This window comes from Mugil cephalus, chromosome 10 (genome assembly GCF_022458985.1).
Source record: "Mugil cephalus isolate CIBA_MC_2020 chromosome 10, CIBA_Mcephalus_1.1, whole genome shotgun sequence".
NCBI classification, from domain to species: Eukaryota; Metazoa; Chordata; class Actinopteri; order Mugiliformes; family Mugilidae; genus Mugil; species Mugil cephalus.
Window position 1 is genome coordinate 16,184,947 of NC_061779.1, and position 21,666 is coordinate 16,206,612.

Consider the following 21,666-nt stretch of genomic DNA (forward strand, 5'->3'; position numbering starts at 1 on the left):
AATGATGGCAGCGGCACAGTCGTTGACAACACCGATTCTTTATTGTATACTGAAAGCAGAGCAAGAGTCGCAGTTGAACAAGTTACAGGTTTGACAGAAGAAAATGTTCGTTTACCCCCCCAGCTACACAGGGTTTGCCATTTGTCAGCATTTTTTTTTTTTTTTTATAGTAATATTTCATCGTTCCAGCTGTATCACAAGATAGAAAAAGCTAACTGATGCTCATTTGAAATGACTCACATTTCACGATTTCATTTACATCACAAGATTTGGGATGATCGAGAAACTCTTAAGAAAGTTTAGGACAACCCCATGAGTACTAGTCGGCAAACTAAACTAAAACTCCACTAAAACACCACCAATAAGAAAACATGATTCCTACACAATCGACTGGGTTTTATAAATCGGATACAATCACTTTTTTTATGCAAAAATGGAGAGAACAACATCACTCCTTTCGCATACAGAGAAGAAAATCCAGTTTGTTATTTGTGGAGATATGCATCGAGCCAGAGTTCCCCTGAGTTTTTCAGTGACCTGAAACAGGAAGTAAAAAAATACAGATAGATAACCAGTTTATTTGTCATGTGAGGAACGAAGACTTGCAGGAAAATGTCTCTGCTGAAAGAGCAGATAATATTTGCATGTATGGCACAGGCTTCCTTGGCTCGGTCTGGGTCACTTACTACCACTAGTACTCCTTAATACTGTGTATTATTAAGTTATATCTGCACCTACCAGAAGACATCAGCGAAGCCTTGCCACAGACTTTTCATCTGATAGGGGATCCCATGTTTCTCGCACAGCGCGCGGACCTGCGGGGCCACCAGGTGGTAGTTGTGGCGCGGCATCAAAGGAAACAAACTTGAAAGACAAAAGAAACAGGCAAAGATCCCTGAGCATCACTCTGAAGCGTCCAGCTACACACACACACACACACAAAAAATAATCACCCAACTTAACTGCTTTTTTCTTAGAAATCAAGGCATCTTATTTGCATTTTCCTTAAATCGCTGCAGTTCCAAAGCGGTTTATTTTTACATACTGCCCTTTAAAAGTTCAATAGCACCATGCAGTTTTTCTTGCTTTTATTTTCTCTTAAGGGCCCTGAAAACAATTTTCTCAATCACTTGAGAAATCACAGACCCACACTTTTCTTTCAATGCCTGAAAGGTGTGTTTTCTTTAAGGTATTTATGTATTTATTACTGGTATTATATGACTTTCAGTTCACGCTTAAATGATCAGCGTGTTGTCTGCAAGAACACTGCCCCTCAACTGCGATAGCTGGCTACATAACAAACATTTGTGCAGCAGAAGCTTTCACAGAGGTTTACTGGGAGTTTCGACTTCAACTTCAGTTCCCTTTTGTAAAAGCTGGCATGGATGCCATATAAAATTCTCTTAGTCTTGAACATTTCACTCACTGGTGTTCGATTTGAAAGTTGAGGTGTCCACTGAACCAGTCGTTGAAGAAGGACTGCTCAATGTTACAGGTGGAATGTAACTGAAAGAAAGAACAACAGGAAAGAGTAGAGATGAGCTCACAGCTGCCTAAAAGCTGGCAGACAGAGACTCCTCCTCAGGTGATTCAATAAAAAGGAAAGTGGAGCACACAGGAAAAGCGACAGCAAACCACCCTTGTCCTGCGCATCAGCAGCACCTGCAGGTGATTTGTTTTCACAGCAGTTCACAGAGTTTCGTTATGAAACAGGTACCTGCATGGTCAGCCAGTCCTGGTGCTTCTCATGATCAATGTCCATTGGCAGATGATTCATCTGAGTCACCCACACAAAACCATGACTCTCCAAGAATCTGCAACAGGATGTCACACCATATAACCACATTAAGTCACTATCTGATAAGATGTACTTTATCGCGTTCAATTAAATGACTTTATTAGTCTGCTGTTAATCATTTGTAACTGATTTGCAGCTCAGCAATTATATCTCAATTAAGACAAACATTTGACCTGCAATGTCCTATCAGTTACAATAAAAACTGCAATTGATGCAATGTATGTACTTCTTTCCATTAGAACATACAACCAAGAAAGTCTTTGTGTTGTCTCTACCTGACAAAGATCATGAGGCCTACTGAGCCCAACAGGCCATAGAGCGGTAGGTAACAGCAGAAGTAGCGAAGGTAGAACGACATGGACCAAATCAGATCCTTCAAAAGATAAGATGGTTAGATCCCGTCATGGTACACTGAAAAGCATCTCTTATTTTCACCTGTGATACAATCTATGCTTCTCTGATTTTACACTTTTTTCTTCAGTGCTGAAGTGTTTCTTCCTGGACGTGTCAAATAGAAGTCTTGCAACATACCACCCAGTTCCGACGGGAAATCATGGTGTGCATTATCTGAATGTGGAAGTAAACCGGAATGAGCAGCGGCGGCCCCACTACAAGAGAAAAACATGAGATTTATTCTTATAAAGTCGTCAAGTTGCTTTGGGGAAACTCTGAAGGAACGTACCGAGAAAGAAGTACTGGTGCTGGCGGTGGTAGGGCATGTGTTTGATCTTTTTAATGCCAAACTGTAACAGAGAGGAAAACAGGGGGGGAGCTGAGTGACTGACTTGAGCGTGTGAGTGTAGCAAGGGATTAAACATATCCTCTTATTACTACTTGCCTCCACCGGCTGACTGGTTCCGAGAACGAAGACGCTCAACATGTTGACATCGGGGTCCTTACTGAGGACGTTGGGTTTAGCGTGATGTTGGAAATGTCGATGATTCCACCAGCTGGCAGAAGCTCCCTGAGAAAAATCATCTTTTAACCCTTTATAAAACATCAACATCTGTAGTATTTGAATTACAGTAATGCACCAACTGACAAAAGACATTTATCATCAAGAGGCAATACCTTTAAATGTCCGATGACGAACTTCTGCAACAGATGGTTCCATTTGGACTTCTTGAAGACCGACAGGTGGCCAAAGTCATGCTGCAGCCAACCAGCCTGCAACTTAAGAAGAAGGAAAAACGAGCATTTTGAGATTTTATTCCTGCATAAATTCAACCAGACAAACATTTCTCAGTTACCTGACTAGTTGCCAGTATGACCGAGCACAGGATGGTCATCGTCCAGCTGGTGCCCCATTGCCAGGTTATCAGCCACGCCAGGGCCTCCAGCAGCAGGATGTGACCCAGGTGGAGGCAGAAAAACAAAGGTGAAGCTCGGAAAAGGCCCGCCTTCTCCACCTGTCCTCGCAGGGTGTTGAAATCCTGTATGATCGTCGCCTGGGTTCAGAGAAAAAGAAGGAACTCCACAGTGATGCATCGATGTGAAGTGTTTTTAAGCAGCGAAATAAAATGGGTTAAGGTTTTAATTCTGTAAAAGAAACACGGAGGAATCTGAGTTTCTCAACAGCAAATGAAACATGAGTGTTGCGAATTCCCAACACTCATGAATAACAAAACAGATCTATGAATAGTGTGACCTACTCCTGTTCCCCAGGTGTTTCTGTACATGATACATTGTTCCATGCTATAAAAACTCGAATAAAGCTGCTTTGTAATTAGATCAAATTTATCTGATCCAGCATTGTTAGGAAAAGTTATTTTATAAATGTCCAAAGTATTAGTTGAGGGTTTTTAATTTCCTGGATAACCATTTTCCTGCACTTCCTGTTAATTTTACATCCTCCCAATGTTCAAGCTGACAAATCAGAGCAAATCGATCTTCTCTGGAGGGGGTCAGCGTCCCTAACTGGTTACATGTTCATACTGGATATACGTGGAACCGATTACCACACACAACAGACAGATTTCAAGGAATCACAGATGAGTCTCACATTTTTATTTCGGTCCTGGCTGGGCTCTGTTGCCGCCAACTCTCCAATCAGCAAAGGCTTCAGAAACTTTTGCACAAAGTTGAGATCAGGATGAAAAGCTGTGAACGCCTCCTGGAAAACACAAACGAGAAACGCCTTAAATATCACAGCAGGAAGGATTGTCGTTGCGGTGGAAGTCTTGACATCAGGTTTTCCACATGCTGAAGGAGGCTCGGGAGCAGAAACGTTTATTGAGGAGAATTCAGATGGCACACCTGATTTCATAGGGTAACTCTATTTCTCTCGGCAGGACATTTTCCACACACGTGCACAATCAGCTCTACGAATGCTTTTGTAACTTTCCACAAAGTTAGGACAACCTTTTACCTAAAATACAGACAGTGGTGGTTGGTTGGGTTCCAGGTACAGGCAGGCTTGGCACCGACAGTGAAAGATAACGATTAGGAGCACTGTGACCCACCTTTAACATATGGATATACTTTACTTACAGTATTGCAGTTCAGAGCTTCATTTCCAAGCATAGAGGCTAGAGCAAAAACATACTAGTGTCACACACACCCAGTACATAACGAGGAGCTGGCTCCATTATGCTAATATCTTTGGTACAGAATAGTTAATTAGGTAAAAACTACTGAGATGTGAAACCTAACATGGGGCACACTGCTTTTTGGTGAAGTTACAAGACGTGACAAAACTGTTTAAGCCTTATTAATGCGTTAAAAATGAACGTATCTTACACTGTAATGTAAACTATTGATCTGAAATGTTACAATGAACTATACTTGTAACATATGTGTAAAAACATGAACAGCTTTTCATTGAAAAGTAGCGAGATGAAGCAGAATAAAGTGCCAGGAAATGAAAACAAATGACAGAGTAATTAAGGACAATCCTCGTGTTAAGTAATATTTCACAACCACGTCTACAAATAACGATATATTCTCATGAAATCAGTTTATATTTAATTGATTAATTTTTTTTTTTTATGGGACAAAGCAGCATATTTACCGTAGCATCCTCTCCAGCATAGTGGCCGATCACACGGAAGCCTCCTGGATGCCTTTTGGCCCACTGAGAGATGTTGTAAACCTTTCGATCGATCACCAGCCACTGATCGTTCCTGCTGCTGTGGCTTCGCACCTCGTCCCAGCTGTATACACCTCCAGCCTTCCCGTTAGCCTGCTCCCCCTTCTCCGTCAGCTGGCCTCCGCCTCCCATCCTCACTGCTGTCTCTGGCCTGGATCCACCTGCACACTAAAGGGACAGTCAGCCACAAAGTTTCACAGTTGCATGCTAAAAAAAAAAAAAAAAAAACAGTGCCCAAACTGGCTCAAGGCGCAGAAGGAGCCGAGTGTGGTTTAAACCCTGTTGCTCTGTTTACTTTAACACCCCCTAATTCTTTATAAGACAAAATGGATTACAATATCTCCACTAATAATTTGTGAGGAAGTCTAACCAGCTATTAAAGCTATTGATTATTTTCCTATCGACGTTAAACACGAGTCCAGGTGTCAACTCATTAAGAAATAGTATTATTTGGCATTCAGGTGCGTTTAAGCTGCTGCGCAAGTCGATAAGAGGTTTAGCGGTGCATCATGACCGTCTGCTCTCATACCGTGTCCAAACCCATGGTCCAAACTGCAGGTAAGACTGACTAAGCCACCACCGGTGCGTAAACAAACGAGTGAAAACGAAATGACGGCTGATAGCGGATGGCGCGCCGTGCAGGCCACTGCGTGAAGATGATATCATTTCAGACTTACAGCGTCCAGGGGTTAACTACTCTTCCCGGGGTTCAGCCACAAATATCACTGTGATTTTCTCCAGGGTCGGTTCAGAAGCACAAGAAACGGCCAAACACCCCGAGGCACATCCTCTGTCCTCCCAAATGCGTTGACCTGATCTCACTCACCCACTCATTCAGGATCAACTCAGAGCAGATCATTCGACGGCGTCTGGGCCAATCAGAGCTCAGCGTATCCCGGACGGATAATAACCTGATGATTTGAATACACGATGGTGTCGGGTGAGTGAACGCACAAGCGGGGAAACGGATCGCTGGATGACGGCGATCTTACAGCGGGGCCGGGATGCTACGCAGTTTCCGGGTGGCACCAGACAGCCACCGCGAATTGGATCCGGTTTGCCAAATGGATGAAACTGGCTGCAGGTCTACCTTTCAGGGCGGCTCGGTGATACCAGCTGCTCACTGCTCCAGTTGCTTTGTTTTGGTAACAATGGGCAGCGAGACACGCCCACTTTCCACAAAATGTTCCCCCATATCTCATGACCACTTAAAACATTTTTGCTTAAATGCTTAACTGCATTATTAGAAACAGTTTTTTAATAAACCGACATATTAAAAACAAAAAAAAAACATTTTAATATTTGTTGTAAAATAAAAAATAATATCTTATATATATTTATTATTATATTACATTTTTATTTTAGATTGGTTTGGTTGGTTTGGTTTTCACATGTACCACACATGATGCCTACGTGTTACATCAACACCATCAATGACACGTCTGTTGTAGTTCCCTCTTCTACCAGTAGATGGTGCAGATGTGTTCCTTTATTCAAACCGGCTACTTGTCCTCATTTGACCCCAATGGTGCCACAGCCCACAGGGATATCATTACAGTCTTATGTTGCTTCTGTCATGATCCAGTAATAAACTGTATAGATTTTATTGTCACATAACACAAATATTATGCTTTATTTTGTCCATATGTTTCCCGTATGGGAAACAGCACTCCATCTGCATTCAGCAAATTCACCTCAGCAGTCACATCCATTCCACGCCCGAGGTCCCTGTCTGTCTGTCTCCTGCTTACGGTCCATTGTGTCATTTCAGGGTCGTTTCAATGCGATGCAGAAATTTGCAAATCAGCTCTTTCGGTCCCTGGCATATCAGACAGGATTATCCTCAAGCAGCGTGCGGCCTGTCTCCCTGTTTGTCCGCTTCTTCTGCCACAGCTCATCAGGCTGACAGAAGCGCTGCACATCTGACCCCAGCAGCTTTTCCAGGCTTTCCTTCAGTATCACAACCAACAAAACACACTGTCAATCAGAGGAACCTGGCCCGCTATTGTCAAGTGACTGACAAATTCAGGAGGAAGATCAATTTACAGTTTGGTTACTCGGGTAAGAAGGAGGTAGTGAGTTTTATTGGATTATATTTATTGTGACAGATTTCCTACCTTCCCTCCAGCACATTTAAACCATTTAATAAGAGAGAGGTTCTATATTGCATTTAAAACATTCAAAACATGAGAATACGTCATAAGTTCTTGTGTGAAGTAGCTACCATCTAAACATCATCTGACCCTGACGCACAGTAACTGTCGACTAGTACACGCATCAGCAAATGTAAAGTGACACTTGTATATCATTTGTACTTGCATTATGCAAGCTTGGTTAAATGGACAGCACCATTTCAAAAGTAAATTTGTCTATTATTGCACCGGTATGACATGATTTGTGTAATATTAGTATATGATTATGGATGCATTACAGGATTATAACTTTTGGATTATATTTTGTCAATTTTTTGTTAAGTACCATTGTAATATTGTGGGTGGGAGGGACTGATGCATACTAAGTCATACTTAGTATGCATTAAGAAAAGTTGCAATACCCCAGTGTTATAATATTATTCATTGATTTTATTATGTGTAAACTCTTTTTAACGCTGTAGCTAGCGGAAATTAAATTTTCCGGATTTTTCTCAAAATCTGACTTTTAATTAAGTCAAGGTTGCGTTTGTGTAGTGTGACTATACTAAATTAATAGCAAAGCAATGTCAAACGGCTGGACCAAAGAGCAACAATATTACTTAAACAGAGGGATAGCATTCTTCAAGGAGGTTTTAAATGTAAAAGCTTTTGTAGGAAACTCTGGTAGCAGTAGATGATAATTTTTTATTCTTGTACATTTTCATTCAAACAAAAAATCTAATTGTTTAAGGTGGTTGCCAGAACAAAATGCAGTGTATAGGGATGTCCATTCTTGGCATGTCTTGGACGATCAGATGAGACGTCAAAAGAGGTCTTGCTCATTTAGTTTAAGACTCCTGGAGGACTCCGTTTGCAAGATGAGTTGTGTTTCTCTACACCTCCAATGGCCTCAGTTGCAGTTTCTGGCCACATTCAGTCGGTTGTGACGGGATGGAACTTGGCCTCTGATGGTACATGAGCTTAATCAGCCACTTTTAATGTTATATGTTGAAATAAACCTCTCATTTTGTAGCTCTGATGCTGGTCTGGTCCTTTGTTGTAGCTTCAACACTGACTTACTAACATAAATAGTAGTATTTTAATCAGATTTTTTTTTGTTATTATTATTTTTAATATTTTTTTATGTATTTTTAATGTTAATTATTTTGATCAAATACACAAGCCCTAATGTTTCACAAAACGCATCGTTTCCTTTTTCAAATGCAACCTCTAATAGTCACACACACGAACACACACGCACATACTGACCATGTGATCTGAATGCCCCCTGTTCCGATTACAGGCGGAGGGAGGAAGGGAGGGAGGGAGGTAGCAGTTGAACGTAAACCTTAACACTGGTGAAGGGAAGCGGCTAACATCAGGAGCACAGCCAGAGTCAGCGCCGCAATTTTCCAATATGTGCAATTTCTTTCTCCGGCGCGGATTATAACTCCGGAGACCCGGGCCTCTAATGGGGAGCAAATACATTAACTAGTGGACAGACTTCCATTAACTGTTACTCTTTGCCGCCGGCCAGGTCACAGAGCTGCGCGACAAACACTGAGTGAGTTTATCCACCGACACCGGGCAGGAAGAGGCGCACTAAACCGACTCTTTAGCGTGCAGAAGCGGTACTTTTTTTTCTTCTTCTTCTTCCCGTTGTGATAGAGGGAGCGGATCAGGTGACCTGAAAGGCTGCGCGTTATCTTTCTCTGAAGAGCTTCAAGGAAGTCAGAGAGGAGATGGGAGGGTAAGGACCGCAAGAATTCAATTTCAGCTCAAAATTCAGCTGCACTTTGTTGAGTTCAACTACCAGCAGCACTACTATTACTACTATTATTATTACTACTACTACTACTACTATTACTACTACTACTATTATTACTACTATTACTTCACAGTGTGCTAGATATTCCTCATTTATAGTTCTCTGATGAAGCAGTGCATGAAGGGACGAAGAGACACTTGACGAACATGGCTGCAAGAGCATCAACTAGCCTGGACCACGATGCTGTTTGCAGCTGGTGGGTTCAACCACAAAATACAAGCAGCTCCCAGGCCGAGGGTTAACTTGTCACAGATACTGCCTCGTCAAATGACTCTGCCCTGACTCACGCAGGAGTCAGGCGCCGCGGGCCACAACATGGGCAACTCTTCCAGAAAGGGAGAGGGAGAAGAAGAAGAGGAGGGAGAGAAGGATGCTGAGGAGGCAGAAATTACAGAGAAGAAGAAGGAAGAGGAGCCGGAGGTGGAACTTCCTTTGGGAGTGGAGGAGTTGCTGGAGAGCGGAGATCCCGTCCTGGACCTGAGCTATCGTAAATTTAAGCGTTTACCCTCACGCGTTTGTGAACTGGATCATCTGGAGAAGCTTTATGCTTGTGGAAACAGCCTGCGCACTCTGCCTGACGGCATCTCCCAGCTGCACGGCCTGAGGGTGCTCGCCCTGGACTTCAACAAGATGGAAGACATTCCCCAGGCTGTCTTCCAGCTAACCAACCTCACTCGCCTCTACGTGGGCAGCAACCGACTGATGACCCTCCCACCTGAGATGAAGAACCTGCAGAGTCTGCGCTGTCTCTGGATGGAGAGCAACTTTTTCATGACATTTCCACGGGAGCTGTACGACCTACCCAACCTCAAGTCCCTGCAGATCGGTGACAACCGTCTGAAAACGCTGCCTTCTGACCTCTGGCGTATGGAGTCTCTGAGGGGATTGTGGCTCTACGGGAACCGCTTCGACACATTCCCCAAAGTCCTGCTGCGCATGGAGTCCTTGGAGATCTTAGACCTGGACCGCAACAAAATATCAGAGATTCCCAGCCTGAAGCGTCTCAAAGCCCTCCGCCTTTTCTCCTACGACCACAACCCAATCAAGGAGCCTCCTAAAGTTGGAGAGGAGGTGCTAGTGGTCGGGGAAGGTGCTGCAGAGTTCTTGGAGGTGCGCGAGGCCAGAAAGGAAAGGCGACGAAAGGCCGCGGAGGAAGAGGCAGAGGAGCTGGCTCTGGCGGGAGAGGAGCCGGTGATACATGGCATCTTGAAGAACAGCGGCTCCAGCTCGAAACAAGCTGCAAATGAATCCGCGGCGACCACAGAGGACGCGGACGTCAGAGAGGAAGAGCCACCGGTGAAGGAGGATGATGAGGAGGGAGGGTGCGGGGTCACAGAGTACGGCGGAGCCGAGCTTGAATACGATGAAGAGGGCGTCGAATATGAGACGGAGGAGCTGATATGTGAGGGAGAGGGCTTTGAGTACGAGGGAGATGAGCTGGAGTACGAGAGGGCTCAGATGGACTATGAGTATGAGGACAGGGAGGAGCTGATTGACACCGGGAGACAAGACGAAGGGGCCTGAAAACATCCAGATGAAGTGCACGCAGGTGGACGTGGATTATTATTTTTAAAGACACAGAAGGAGTGTGGGACTTTTCTTAGCTGTGCTGCTGATTTATAATCTGCTAACTGTGAAAACAAATGAGCCGGGCATTACGTTGCTGTTAAACTAACACAGCACACGCAACATCTCACTTCGCTGCAAATGATCCGATAAGAGCAGGACTCAGGTGGACGTTGTGTGTGAGTGTACATGTGTATGGTGGTTGCATTCTGAGTGTACTCAGGAGTTTTCCATTAAATATTAACTCTGCTAATGAAGTCAGCGTCACTCGTTTGTAGAAAAAATATTTATTAATCGGGAACCAGTGAGAAGTACAAGCCACTGTAGTATTTCCACACACCAGGGTCAGCGTCTGCTTCATTGCCAGCACACCTCGACTTCGCTCATTGCTATTTTTATAAACCATGAGTAAATGTGTGTACTGGAGGTAGATTTACAAAATATTTATGACGCGCTAAACACAACCTCCCCTCCAAGCAGTGTCAGTGTTGTGTAAACTGTCCCGTGAGCGTCTGTGCCAAGAAAGAGCAAGAGACAAGCTGGATTATTAGAGGGATAAATAACTGGGGTGCTTCACCATAAAAGGTAAATCCATAGGGAGGCTCTGAAGATAAAATGGATTAACGAAAGAAAATCGAGCAGATTCTTCTTCAGTAACTAAAAACCAAAGGCCCGTGCAGGTCAGAGACTCAGGTCAGCCTTGACCTTTGTGAACCCCTTTTCGTCGGTGACTACACTTTTTTCTACCTCGGTCTCTGGCGTGAAGTGGGCCCGGCCCTTGTTCTGCTCTCATCTCTGCACTCATTATTCATGCGGAGCTCATGTGTAATCCAGCCCTCTCTCCACGGATCTTTTTCTCACATCTCATTGAAAGAGTGAAATATTTATCCCAGCACTAAAATATTCATGTCTGCGCTCGAGTGTCTCAACTCTGGCGTCTGCTCAGGGGGAACCGTTGCAGAGCAAAGCGATTACCAGAATTATACCTCCGGGGAGTCATCACAATGTTTGAGGTATAGAAATGTATGACTGCAACTGATATCCAATCTTCATTATTGACAGAGTGATGCTTTGCTTATTGAAACACCAGAAAACTACATAAATGCTTCGGTTGCAGTTCTTCATAGAAAAAAATCTTAAAAGTATCAAGTATATTATTTATATAAAAGGAAATTAACTGGGTTCATCTAATATTTTGCGTGAGAAAGGGGCAGGTTGTTTTTATCTGGTATTAGAAAATGCGCAACAATTTTAGCTAAGTGCTAATGCTAGAAGGCCATTATGCTCACAGCGTCAAAGCTAACACGCTGCAGGTGTCACATTATTCGCATGGTAACAGATCTGCTTTTATTTTTACAGGTGTGGGACAAATTTGAATTTTGATCTGATGGTGGTGCCAGATAAAAGGTGAAAGGGTCACCAGCATCTGTGGGAATGATCGTCGGGGTACGGTGAATGTCTCCACGAACACTCCTCCTCCGTAGAGCCACGCGTAGCTGAAATTCACACAGTATATTGTTTCACTGTTCACCACGAGAAGATGTAGGAGGATAATTACACAGGATTTATTATCTATGCTTTGTTGACATTCAGCGGCGTTTTATATATTCCTTGTGGATCCAGTGCGGATACTAATGACGTACAATTTAGTGCGGCTTCTGAGAGCTGACCCACAGTCGCTGCTCAGTATGGGAGCTGCAGCGTATGACACACGATGTGTTGCTGGTGGAATCTCAGCCCTCCTCCGCCTCATCCACGCAGGCTCTGCAGGTCGTCCCAGAGGCGTGGGTGGCAAAACAGTTTGACACACTGCAGACGTCCATGGGAATCGGTGCTGTGTTCAGTCGGAGTGTAATTCATTTGCTCTTTGGTTTACACTCCTCTCATTCTCTGTAGGTCAGTGACGAGGTGGTCGAAGGCAATGCATCATCTCATTCACCAGCTTTTCAACGTAAAACAGCGTAAAGAAGATGCATTATTTCGAGATTTGCTGCAATGTTTCAAATGTACTTAAAGACACGCCCACTGTTTTTAATCTTTAATGAATTACTGACATTTATTTTTCAATAAGTGTAATACCAAGTGTAACGCTTTAACACGAAATGTTTATTTTTGTGTTAAGCAGCAGCCATGTTGCAGGTATGAACAGGTCTTTCTAGCCCTTAAAGATGAACCTGTGGAATAAAAATGGGTCACGTGAGTCATGGACATAAACAGAAAAGTATGCATGATGATATTGTGTGTAACGTGCGTACCTGTCCATGTCCCGGCCATTGTAGCCGTTACCCGTTTTAGCGCTGATGATTCCCGCACAATTTCGATCAGATTTCAGCTTTTCCAAATCAGCACGATGACAAAACCTGGAAAATAACAACATTACATTGCAAACTGCTGATTTTACCCATAGTTGGACTCAGCAAACATGGAAAGTAGAAAGTTAGTAGTGTTTTAAATCTGATTTTTATGTTGTACAACTAAAGATTCATGTTTCACATACAAAAAATACATCTGGGATTTAAAGGACAATTTTCATAGTTACTTTTATTCATGAAAAAGATCAGAATACTTCTTCTGCCACTGTTGAAACTACCAAACACACTTACTTGCTCCTATAATGTGTAGTGAAGTGTGAATGATCAAAAGGCCTGTTAGGGAAAGCTTGCTTGTTTGGAGTGTTTAGAAGAGACCCTGTGGGCTCCTAAAACACAATGGAACAACACTGAACACCTACAAACACACTGATGATATTTTTAAAGTAAAAAGGAACAATAAGGTAAAATATTTAACCTTTTTTCCAATTGTCATCACAGTTGGTGGACTGCTTTTGTGAGGTGACGGGAGGAGGGAGCTCTGGAAGGTCACAGAGAACCATGTTAATGTCGTGGTGTTATCATAATCATAAAAAAATGACTGGGAAGGGGTCAAATACTAACTGGGCAGGCCAAGGGAGCGATGACGCCTCTCGTGAATCCTGTTTCTCTGCAAGCTTGGCTGCGCAGGCCCGGCGTCGGCTCGGTTCCCTCAAACACAGAAGGACAAACCTCACAGTTTTACATTAAAAGTACACACACACACATTCAGCAGGAAAGAAATCAGAGCCAGCGTAGCTCAACCTGCAGAAAGGACGGCGGCACGAAATCACCCTTTGTCACCGAGCTGGGAGTGAAACGAGGTTCAACCTGGAGATGAGCAAAAATTCAAAAAGGAAGGCATGTTAAAAAAGGGGCTCACAATATCTAGTTTGACTTAAAATAAATAAAACATAAGCTCTGTACATTCTTGCAGGACATGGTTGTGACAAATATCATTACAATGGGATAAATGTTGGACATTCTGGGAAACTTTTCAGTTTATTTACAGAATATAATAGACCCCTTCACAGTTTGTAAACAATGTGACATTTTATGAGGGGCGGGGCTTAACTGGAGGCAACACATCTCAAACACCATAGCTTGTAAACGGTGGTTAGCATATTTCAGTGGACTGTTTTGACAGAATGACACTCACTCTCTGAGACTGTGAGTGTTATTTTAAAAAGTTGACTCTGACTGATAGGACTATATTCACTGGATGGACGATTTGACCAAAGGAGGACACAGAGGGGACGAAGTCTGGTCTGTCTTTATCAAGTGAAGCTGGTCCAACAAAGTTATTACAAGAAGTAAGTAGAAATACTGTCCAGGGTAATGTAGCAAATACAAATTCCACTTGGATTGGACACCCCATAACATTGCATTAGCATTAATGTGTAACTTCAGTCACAATTTATTCTAAGCTATAACGCTTTCCAGGCTGACACTGATGCATTACATATTAATCAACAAAGCCAAACCAAAGTTGTCTACAACTGGCGGTGGCTGGTATGTGATAAAACTTCAAGCCAGTGAAGCCAAAAATACAGCAAGCAACATTTTCATGGTTGAAAGTGACAGTTTTTGCCTCTAGCTTCCCTTTGTTTTGCCTCCAGCTAGCGTTGTGATGTCACAGTGCCATGAAGGGGTCTACAGAGGTTAATAATGACCTAATAAAAGAAATATCGTCCAGCACAGCGACATGACAACAATGAAGCTCTATGGTCGAGGGCGACAACATATCATCAGGTTTTATGTTCTGTTTTTGCTCTAGTTTGTGGTAAGTAAAATAAAAATATAGAAATCTACAATATATAGGACAGACTCAGATGCAGCTTAAATAAATCATTCTTACCGTGCTACAGTTTTTCTCCAGAAAGGTGTTAAACTGAAGCTCCTTCCCCTCAGTGAAACCACTCTCCTCTTTAGTTCCCATGGTCACGTGGCATTGAGCAACTTGACCAAGAGGATTCATTTTACAAAACAGTCATCTTACATTTTATTTGTCTCATTTAAAATTCCCTCCTCGCTGTATAGATAAAGTCTGTTTTACCTGCTGGTGCGAGACGATGCGGCACAAACCACTTCTGATATTCTGTCTGTGAAAATATGTTGAACATGTATCAGCGTCTCCAAATGCTGTCGTAGTTGTGCCCCGTTGAACATAGCGCACCTTCTCCACATCCGCCTCTGTTTTCGGGTGGCTCCTCAGCTGGTGGAAGCCGCTGTCCATGGCTCTGTTGACGAGGTTTGGCAAAGACACAGAACACTCGTACGGGCTGGGAGGCTGGTAGTGGCGTTTAGTTTGAGACATGAAACTGTCAGACAGCAACAGTCTGGAAACAAAAACAACACACGTGAGTCAACACTTCAGAAGATCACCATCATTTATGGTAGTCTGACTGTCTGGAGTCCTTTCAGGAAACTAATCTACGCTGAGGCACGAATTTCCTCAAACTACTCTTGCAAAACGAGAGCATGTAAAGTTTATTCAGACTGTTAAAAGAAATACTGGCCTAGTTTATGTGGCATCCTATCTCCACTGTGGAAGAGGTGCAGGTGAATTGCGTTTAATCTACTGTGGTCACAGTTTATAAGATTTAATACAGAGGCAGCATCAAGACAGGGACCATTTCCTTTGGAAGAAAACAGCTTCTCTGAAAAAACATCCACAGCAAGGCCTGAGCTTAACCCTCTGATTAAACGGCCTGCTTTTCAGCCTGTACGTTTTTCTTGTAATAAAAGCAATGATGTCTGTGTTCCTCCTAGAGAGGTCCTGGTTTGGTTCATGGCAGCTTAGAGGGACGTTTAAATTCAAATACACCCTGTGCTTTTCCTGGATATCTTCAAAAGCCGGCACATCCTGACGACATATTGACAGATTATCCCGTTAGCTTTACTTCCCCTGCCATGGCCACATAAATATCCCCTCTTTTAGGCTTTTCATTTGGCTTCGCTAATAACATTAATTATGGATCCGTTCTACGTGTCCCGGAAAGCCAACGCAGACACTTTCAACGTGGGTGTTAGAAACTAGGTTTGGTTGCATCTCTAGAGCTTCGCTCCTTACCTGTCCGGACACTTACCCCAACTGAGGGTTGTCAGTGTGGTCCAAACTGGGCCTGTAATACACAGCTGGTCTCTGGTTCGATGTGAAGCCTGATCTACTGGGACGTCCGAGGTAAGAAGTGAAACTCGGTTTGCCAGAGTCTAAGACCATCAAAATCCAAATCAATATAATAAAAGCTTCACCTGAAACATCTGCATGTCGCTCTGGACTCTCACCGTAGGACGGTGTGGATGGAGAGTTGCAGAGTTTCATTCTGTTGCCGGTCAGACGTCCCCTCGTGCCAGTTTCCACAACAGTCGGTGTGACAGTCCTCCCTTGCTCAGCCATCTGTGACTGCTGTAATGGAAACCTTCACTGACAACAGTGATGGATAGCAAAAGTCCTCTGGGCCTGTGGCCTCCGCTGTAACCACAAACAACAGCAGCTAACACACTTTAACTGCGTAGATTTACAGGTCTGACAGCATCCAGGCTAACTGAAAGCTCCCTGAATAAATGATAACAGTGTGTAGGAAGTAATACAATAAGTGCCTCTATTATTAAATGCCGTGTGAGTGAGGGAGAGTTTATCTGACTAACTGCTGCACTACTACAACAAAGTTAGAGCTATTTTTATTTACCCTCATTACAAATGACCCTGGAAAAAAAACAACAACAAAAAAAAACAATCTGCCACCTTAGAGGAAAGATTTCTCCCAGGACGTACCTGCACCTCCAGGTTGTTAGTTCACCTCTCTGTCTTGTGCTGCTTTTGAAGGTAAACACGTCTCTGTTGCTAGGAGATCCAACACAAGGGCAGAACACTGCAGCGGAGTCGTATGTGTAACCGCTACAAGTTACAAGTCATGTATGTGTAACATTGACATTATTACAGCAGGACTTAATGATCACATTCTCTTTTCGTTGGCTCCAGTTTTTGCAGCATTTAACGGTTTTTCTGCAGTTTGTTATGAACTCTACTGACTGGTAGATGAGCATTACCTGTAGATCAGCCGCTCACAATCTTTGTCTTCTACCTGACAACCTACAACCCTGTCAGAGTTAGACATAAAAATATAATAAATAATGTCATTCTGTGAACTAGGGGACTCTGGTCTTACTATGTGCAATAATGTTAATAATTATAACCCATGTTTATAACTATACTGGCCCTGAGATTGTGCAATAACACATGCTTAACTCCATTATTTTCATACACTTGTATATATTTCTTTATATATTCTCACCTTGTGCAATTATTTTTTCACTGCAGAGCAATAACACGGAACACAGGTTCACTTCACTTATACTTGTGCATATTGTTATATATATATTTCCTATATATTTTTTTACATTCTTACTTATTCTTATTGTCTCTTACTTCTTATTCTGATTACTCTTTGTTCTTAACACTGGTACACTTTGGGTTGGAGCTGCTGTAACGAAAAGTAATTTCCCCCTGGGATCAATAAAGTAATTCTGATTCTGTAATGCAAATATTATAAATAAATATAACTATTTGCTTGTAAATTGCAAGATATTTGTGAAGTTTAAACATTTGTTTGTTTGAGTGAAACTATTCTATAGGCCCATAGTCTAACATCTCTTGAATTGAAGGAGAAAAAGCAAAAGCAATGAGGAGAAACGTTTTATGACAAAACGTTAGTTCCTAATTGTGCCTGTTCCTAGTTTTAATGATATAATCTGTGTGTTCTATCTGCCTTGAGTTCCTGTTGATTTTTCGTTTGTTCGACCTTTTTCCTTTTTTTGATTCACTCAAGTGTTTTCATTAAACCGTCAGCGGGAGTGACAAAAGTTGAATGTCTCTGCCATTCATCAGCGCCTTTGTAGTTATATTTAAACTTCTCTGTTTCCATGCAAAGTGGTTTTCACACATTGTCTTCAGCTGCTTGCTGTTGGCTGTTGGTGGCAAAAAACTATTTCAAGTTCATTTAATTTAGCCTTAAATGCAAATATGAAGATACACATTTTATCAAATTATAATTTCTGTTATCACTTAACACAATTTCTATGTACACACTTTACTTAGCCGTTGCACATTCAGACAAGCACAACAATGGATTTACACCTTGAGCTCAATATTATATAAAACTATTACAATCAGGACCACTGGCGACTAATAAAACCGTATGATATACTAGGGAGTAAAACTTTAAATGGCACTACCTTAGCTTTAGAGTTTAATGTCAGTGTATATACATTAATTTTCATGTAATGTACATCTATGTTTTTCTTTTCTCCTTTATTTCATTCATAGACCGCTCTTGAAATGAGCCCCTCGGGGCAGACTTGTGATTTTGTCCAAATAATGATAAGAATTAAGAGGCGAACACCACATTATTTGTCCCCGTTATCTTGTGTGTGTCTAAAATCTTAGATTCACTGAACCAAAGGTCCCCTCCAGAATGGACATTTCCCCCGTGCGTCCACTGGATGGCATTGTGATGCCGCCGTGGCTCTGGCTTCAGTCTAAGGTTATATAAAAATGATGGATGGCTTGAAATTTGCATGACATCTTGATAAAAATGTCCATCCGAGACAGGGAGTTATCATCCGCCGTCGTTAGCTGCATAAAACGTCTGCAGACGTCCCTCACACATACACACACGCAGGTCTCAGTTTAATCCCGAGGACGGTCTCCTCCTGGTGTTTTTGTGGGACACCTGGAAAAACCTCCCGTGCTTGACGTCAGGGTCATTTCTCCAGAAGCAGGACACGTTTTTGCTAATTAACAGCCAAGGAGGGGGGACTTTTGTATGAAATCAAAGGAAGAAAACAGTGTTATTTCTATTCAGCGAGTCTCACACAGCACCTGCTTTGTGTTGCAGACCCTGCCAGCTCTTGCAACACACAGTATGAACACTTCAGACACAGCATGATTTCCTCCATTGTTAGATAGGATTCTGAATAACTGCATAAAATCTAACTGATTTTTTTTTTCCCCCGTCCCCATCACAAGCTGCTCATCCTTTGGATCACCAAATCTGACAGTGCATTTCAGTCACACCAGTTCCACACCTTTCCTTTAATTCTCACCTCCCGTTCCCTGCCTTTTCATCTCATTTCCTTGGACTCACACTGCTTCTTCACCTCTGTCACATCACTTCTTGCCTCTTTTCCTCCATCTGCCCAGCAGTGGCAGTCGGCGGAGCCTGTCTTTACCAAGCTGTTGCCTGTGTTGCCATTTTCCGCAGTCTTTCTCGCTTGACATGTTGTCGCGCCAAGTCTGGAACTGTTCATTATCTTCTCCAAAAAAAAATACAAAAAAAAATAAATAACTACGGGGAAACGACTGCATTATTGAAAGTGGCAGTCTCATTTCCTGCCTCCTTTCTCTTAAACACAATGTGCACATTATTGGCATTTCTAATTATAAATACGCAGAGATCCATAGAGCAGAAAGAGGCCGGGCTCCTGTTTTCATCCTAGTCAAAGATTACACCAGATGATTTCCCTTATTAGAGCAACTTCAGGCTGAGAGTCAGAGAGGAGGAACTGATCAGTGGAAGCACCTGCTGTTTGAAATGAAAACCTGGAGACTCTCGGCTCTCCACTGATTGTTCATCTCTGCAATCCAGCAACCTGTGTTTGTTCTTCATCTGCATAATTCACATATGTGATGTCAGTCACGATGAAGGCTTCTGGATCAATCCTTAAAAGTAAAGAAACAAAACCCCCCGAACCGTCTGCAACAGTTTGCACTTGAGATGGCACAGATAACAGAGGAGGAGAGACTAAAAGGGGGGAGAAAAAAAAAAAAGGTGGATGCAGTAGTTCTAAAAATAGATCGAGGTGATGCAAGCAAGGGTCTCCCGTCGAGATGATGCACTTGGCTTGCCTGCAGCCGTCTGTTGTAGTTCAGGGAGGGACGAAACCTCGGCCCCTGTCTGCAGGGGCTCGGCTCGCTCTCGTCTGCGTTTCCTGCTTGGCTCCAGCTCCAGATAGTCTGCGGCTGCGGGGGGAGAATCTCAACGGCTCCTCTGTCAGTTCAATAACCTGATTCTGTGTCTGCCATAGAATAGCACGGAATTAATGTTTAGGGACATAAAGAGGCAGCTCAGGCGCTAAGACCCTTCTTTGTGTGTCGGGTCTCAGAGGGGCTCTCTCTGCTTCACTGCCTCACAGTTTCGAGTCTTATCTCCTCCCCGCTACCTTTTTGACTCCTGTACTTAATAGGCAAATCTGGCACGCACCGTTTGCAGTAAATTGCATTGTCATCTTTTTCCATTTCGGGTTTCAGTCAGCCTCATGTGTGCGTGTCATGCTAAGGAGGCTGACCGTGATGAGCTGACTTGGGTTTCTGGCGCAAAATAAGACATTTAAAGTCAAAATGAGAACATTTCCTGACACGTACGAGACAGACAGGCAATTCTGGACAAGCTGAAGAGGAACCAATTCCGTTCTACAGAAACAATCTTCCCACTGTCATGTCGATGAGGCAGGAAATCCCTTTGAATGTTTACGTAGAGGTTTAGTGCCACTTCAGGCCTTTGAGCTGGTGAAATGACGAACAGCAATACAAATTAGACGTGGGGTGCCACTAGAACTCTGATTAGGTGTAAAAAATGGTGGTTTTGTTGGACAGTTGGATATTAATTAACCAATCAAAGGCTTGTCACAAGTACACACACATTACATTTAGAAAGGAAATAATTTTAAATGGAAACTTAATCAAATGACAATAAAATTCAACTTACCTTTATTGTTAAAACCTGGAAAAGGCTTTAGAGGATTTAGGATTTAGGAGCCGTTCCACTACAAAATGTGCTGGTTGGTCCATATTGAAATGCAAAAATGAGTGCGAATTGGATTCCACTTTTACTTCACTGTGATGATAAAATCTTACATTCATCCTTATTCAGAGATGGCGTGACAATAAGAGAAACGGTTATTTAAGCGGAGGGAGTCATACTAATGTGGCTTAAGTATTTAGCAACAGCTACGTGTCTGTATATTATAAATAGAGTGTGACCATTATTAGGACAAGATATCAAACCTTTAAAGAACTTGACCAATGGTTACCATTCAAACATCACTTTCAGACACCTGAACTGACAAGTGTCTCTGTTATTGGACAAAGCAAATACTCAAGAACAGTATATATAATACTGTAAGCTACACTCCTACATCTCTTCTGAGATGACATGGAGGAGGAATTATAAGTAGGAATGCGGTACTACAGGCCGGCCACAGCGATGCAGGACACGCAGCTGCTCCTGGGAACTCAGTTATACAGAGACCGGGAGATGCCGTCCTAGCTGAGGAGGAGGTGGTCCGACCCCAACAGGAGCTCGGAATAAAAGATGAGGAGCTCCAGAGGGTCACAAAAAGGTGAACTCAAAGTGAAACCTCCAAGGAGCCGTCGTGAAGCCTCCAAGAGGAGATGGCTCGACGTGATGGAAGTTCATGGAGCAAAATGCAAGAGACGGAGAAGGAGCCCAACAAAACAACGGTCTTATTACATCTTTACTGTATTCTTAAGGGATAGATTAGGGAGATACTTTTTTTTTTTTTTAAATATGTCACTTGACAACAAGAGTCAGTGTGTCAGTATGAACTCTGAATAGATTACAAAAAAGAGGCACGGTTTCATCAGGTCATTTTGTATTCAGGTGTGTTTTGACTCATTTTGCTGTCTTAGAATAGAGGTCTGCAATGTTTTTCAGGCCAAGGACCCCAAACTGATGAGAGATTAAGGGGCCCCCTACCTACTATATGTTCTATATTAAACTCGGCTTAGTGCTATTTATAAATACATATTACTATCATCATTTTGCATTCAGTATTATCCCTTATCCCTCCACTAAAATACGTTGGATTCATGTTAATGTGTA

The 21,666-nt window shown here is 42.7% G+C and overlaps 3 protein-coding genes across 4 annotated transcripts; 1 reads left to right on the plus strand and 2 right to left on the minus strand.

Annotated features, from left to right (window-relative positions):
• Window positions 1–22: 22 nt before the first annotated feature.
• On the minus strand, window positions 23–5,998 carry fads2 (fatty acid desaturase 2). Of its 2 annotated transcripts, none has more exons than XM_047595676.1 (13): window positions 5,713–5,998; window positions 4,809–5,054; window positions 3,801–3,911; window positions 3,049–3,246; window positions 2,870–2,971; window positions 2,637–2,762; window positions 2,481–2,541; window positions 2,330–2,406; window positions 2,074–2,171; window positions 1,718–1,814; window positions 1,427–1,506; window positions 739–864; window positions 23–537 (listed from the first exon to the last, which is right to left on the minus strand). In XM_047595676.1, exons 1-13 carry the CDS (start codon window positions 5,743–5,745, stop codon window positions 486–488), a joined length of 1,407 nt encoding a protein of 468 aa, XP_047451632.1. In that variant the 5' UTR covers window positions 5,746–5,998; the 3' UTR covers window positions 23–485. The 2 variants fall into 2 exon arrangements, with proteins under 2 accessions (XP_047451632.1, XP_047451633.1); XM_047595677.1 differs by having other exon boundaries at window positions 5,564–5,713.
• A 2,374-nt stretch (window positions 5,999–8,372) lies between these two features.
• LOC125015141 (leucine-rich repeat-containing protein 10B) lies at window positions 8,373–10,669 on the plus strand. Its single transcript, XM_047596811.1, has one exon. The coding sequence runs from the start codon at window positions 9,162–9,164 to the stop codon at window positions 10,368–10,370; it is 1,209 nt and encodes a 402-aa protein (XP_047452767.1). The 5' UTR covers window positions 8,373–9,161; the 3' UTR covers window positions 10,371–10,669.
• A 1,110-nt stretch (window positions 10,670–11,779) lies between these two features.
• ppp1r32 (protein phosphatase 1, regulatory subunit 32) lies at window positions 11,780–16,613 on the minus strand. Its single transcript, XM_047596863.1, has 12 exons — window positions 16,539–16,613; window positions 16,049–16,235; window positions 15,850–15,973; window positions 14,937–15,099; window positions 14,817–14,862; window positions 14,619–14,719; window positions 13,526–13,591; window positions 13,346–13,432; window positions 13,200–13,262; window positions 13,016–13,110; window positions 12,668–12,772; window positions 11,780–12,586 (listed from the first exon to the last, which is right to left on the minus strand). Exons 2-12 carry the CDS (start codon window positions 16,158–16,160, stop codon window positions 12,568–12,570), a joined length of 981 nt encoding a protein of 326 aa, XP_047452819.1. The 5' UTR covers window positions 16,161–16,235; window positions 16,539–16,613; the 3' UTR covers window positions 11,780–12,567.
• Between the last annotated feature and the right edge of the window lie 5,053 nt (window positions 16,614–21,666).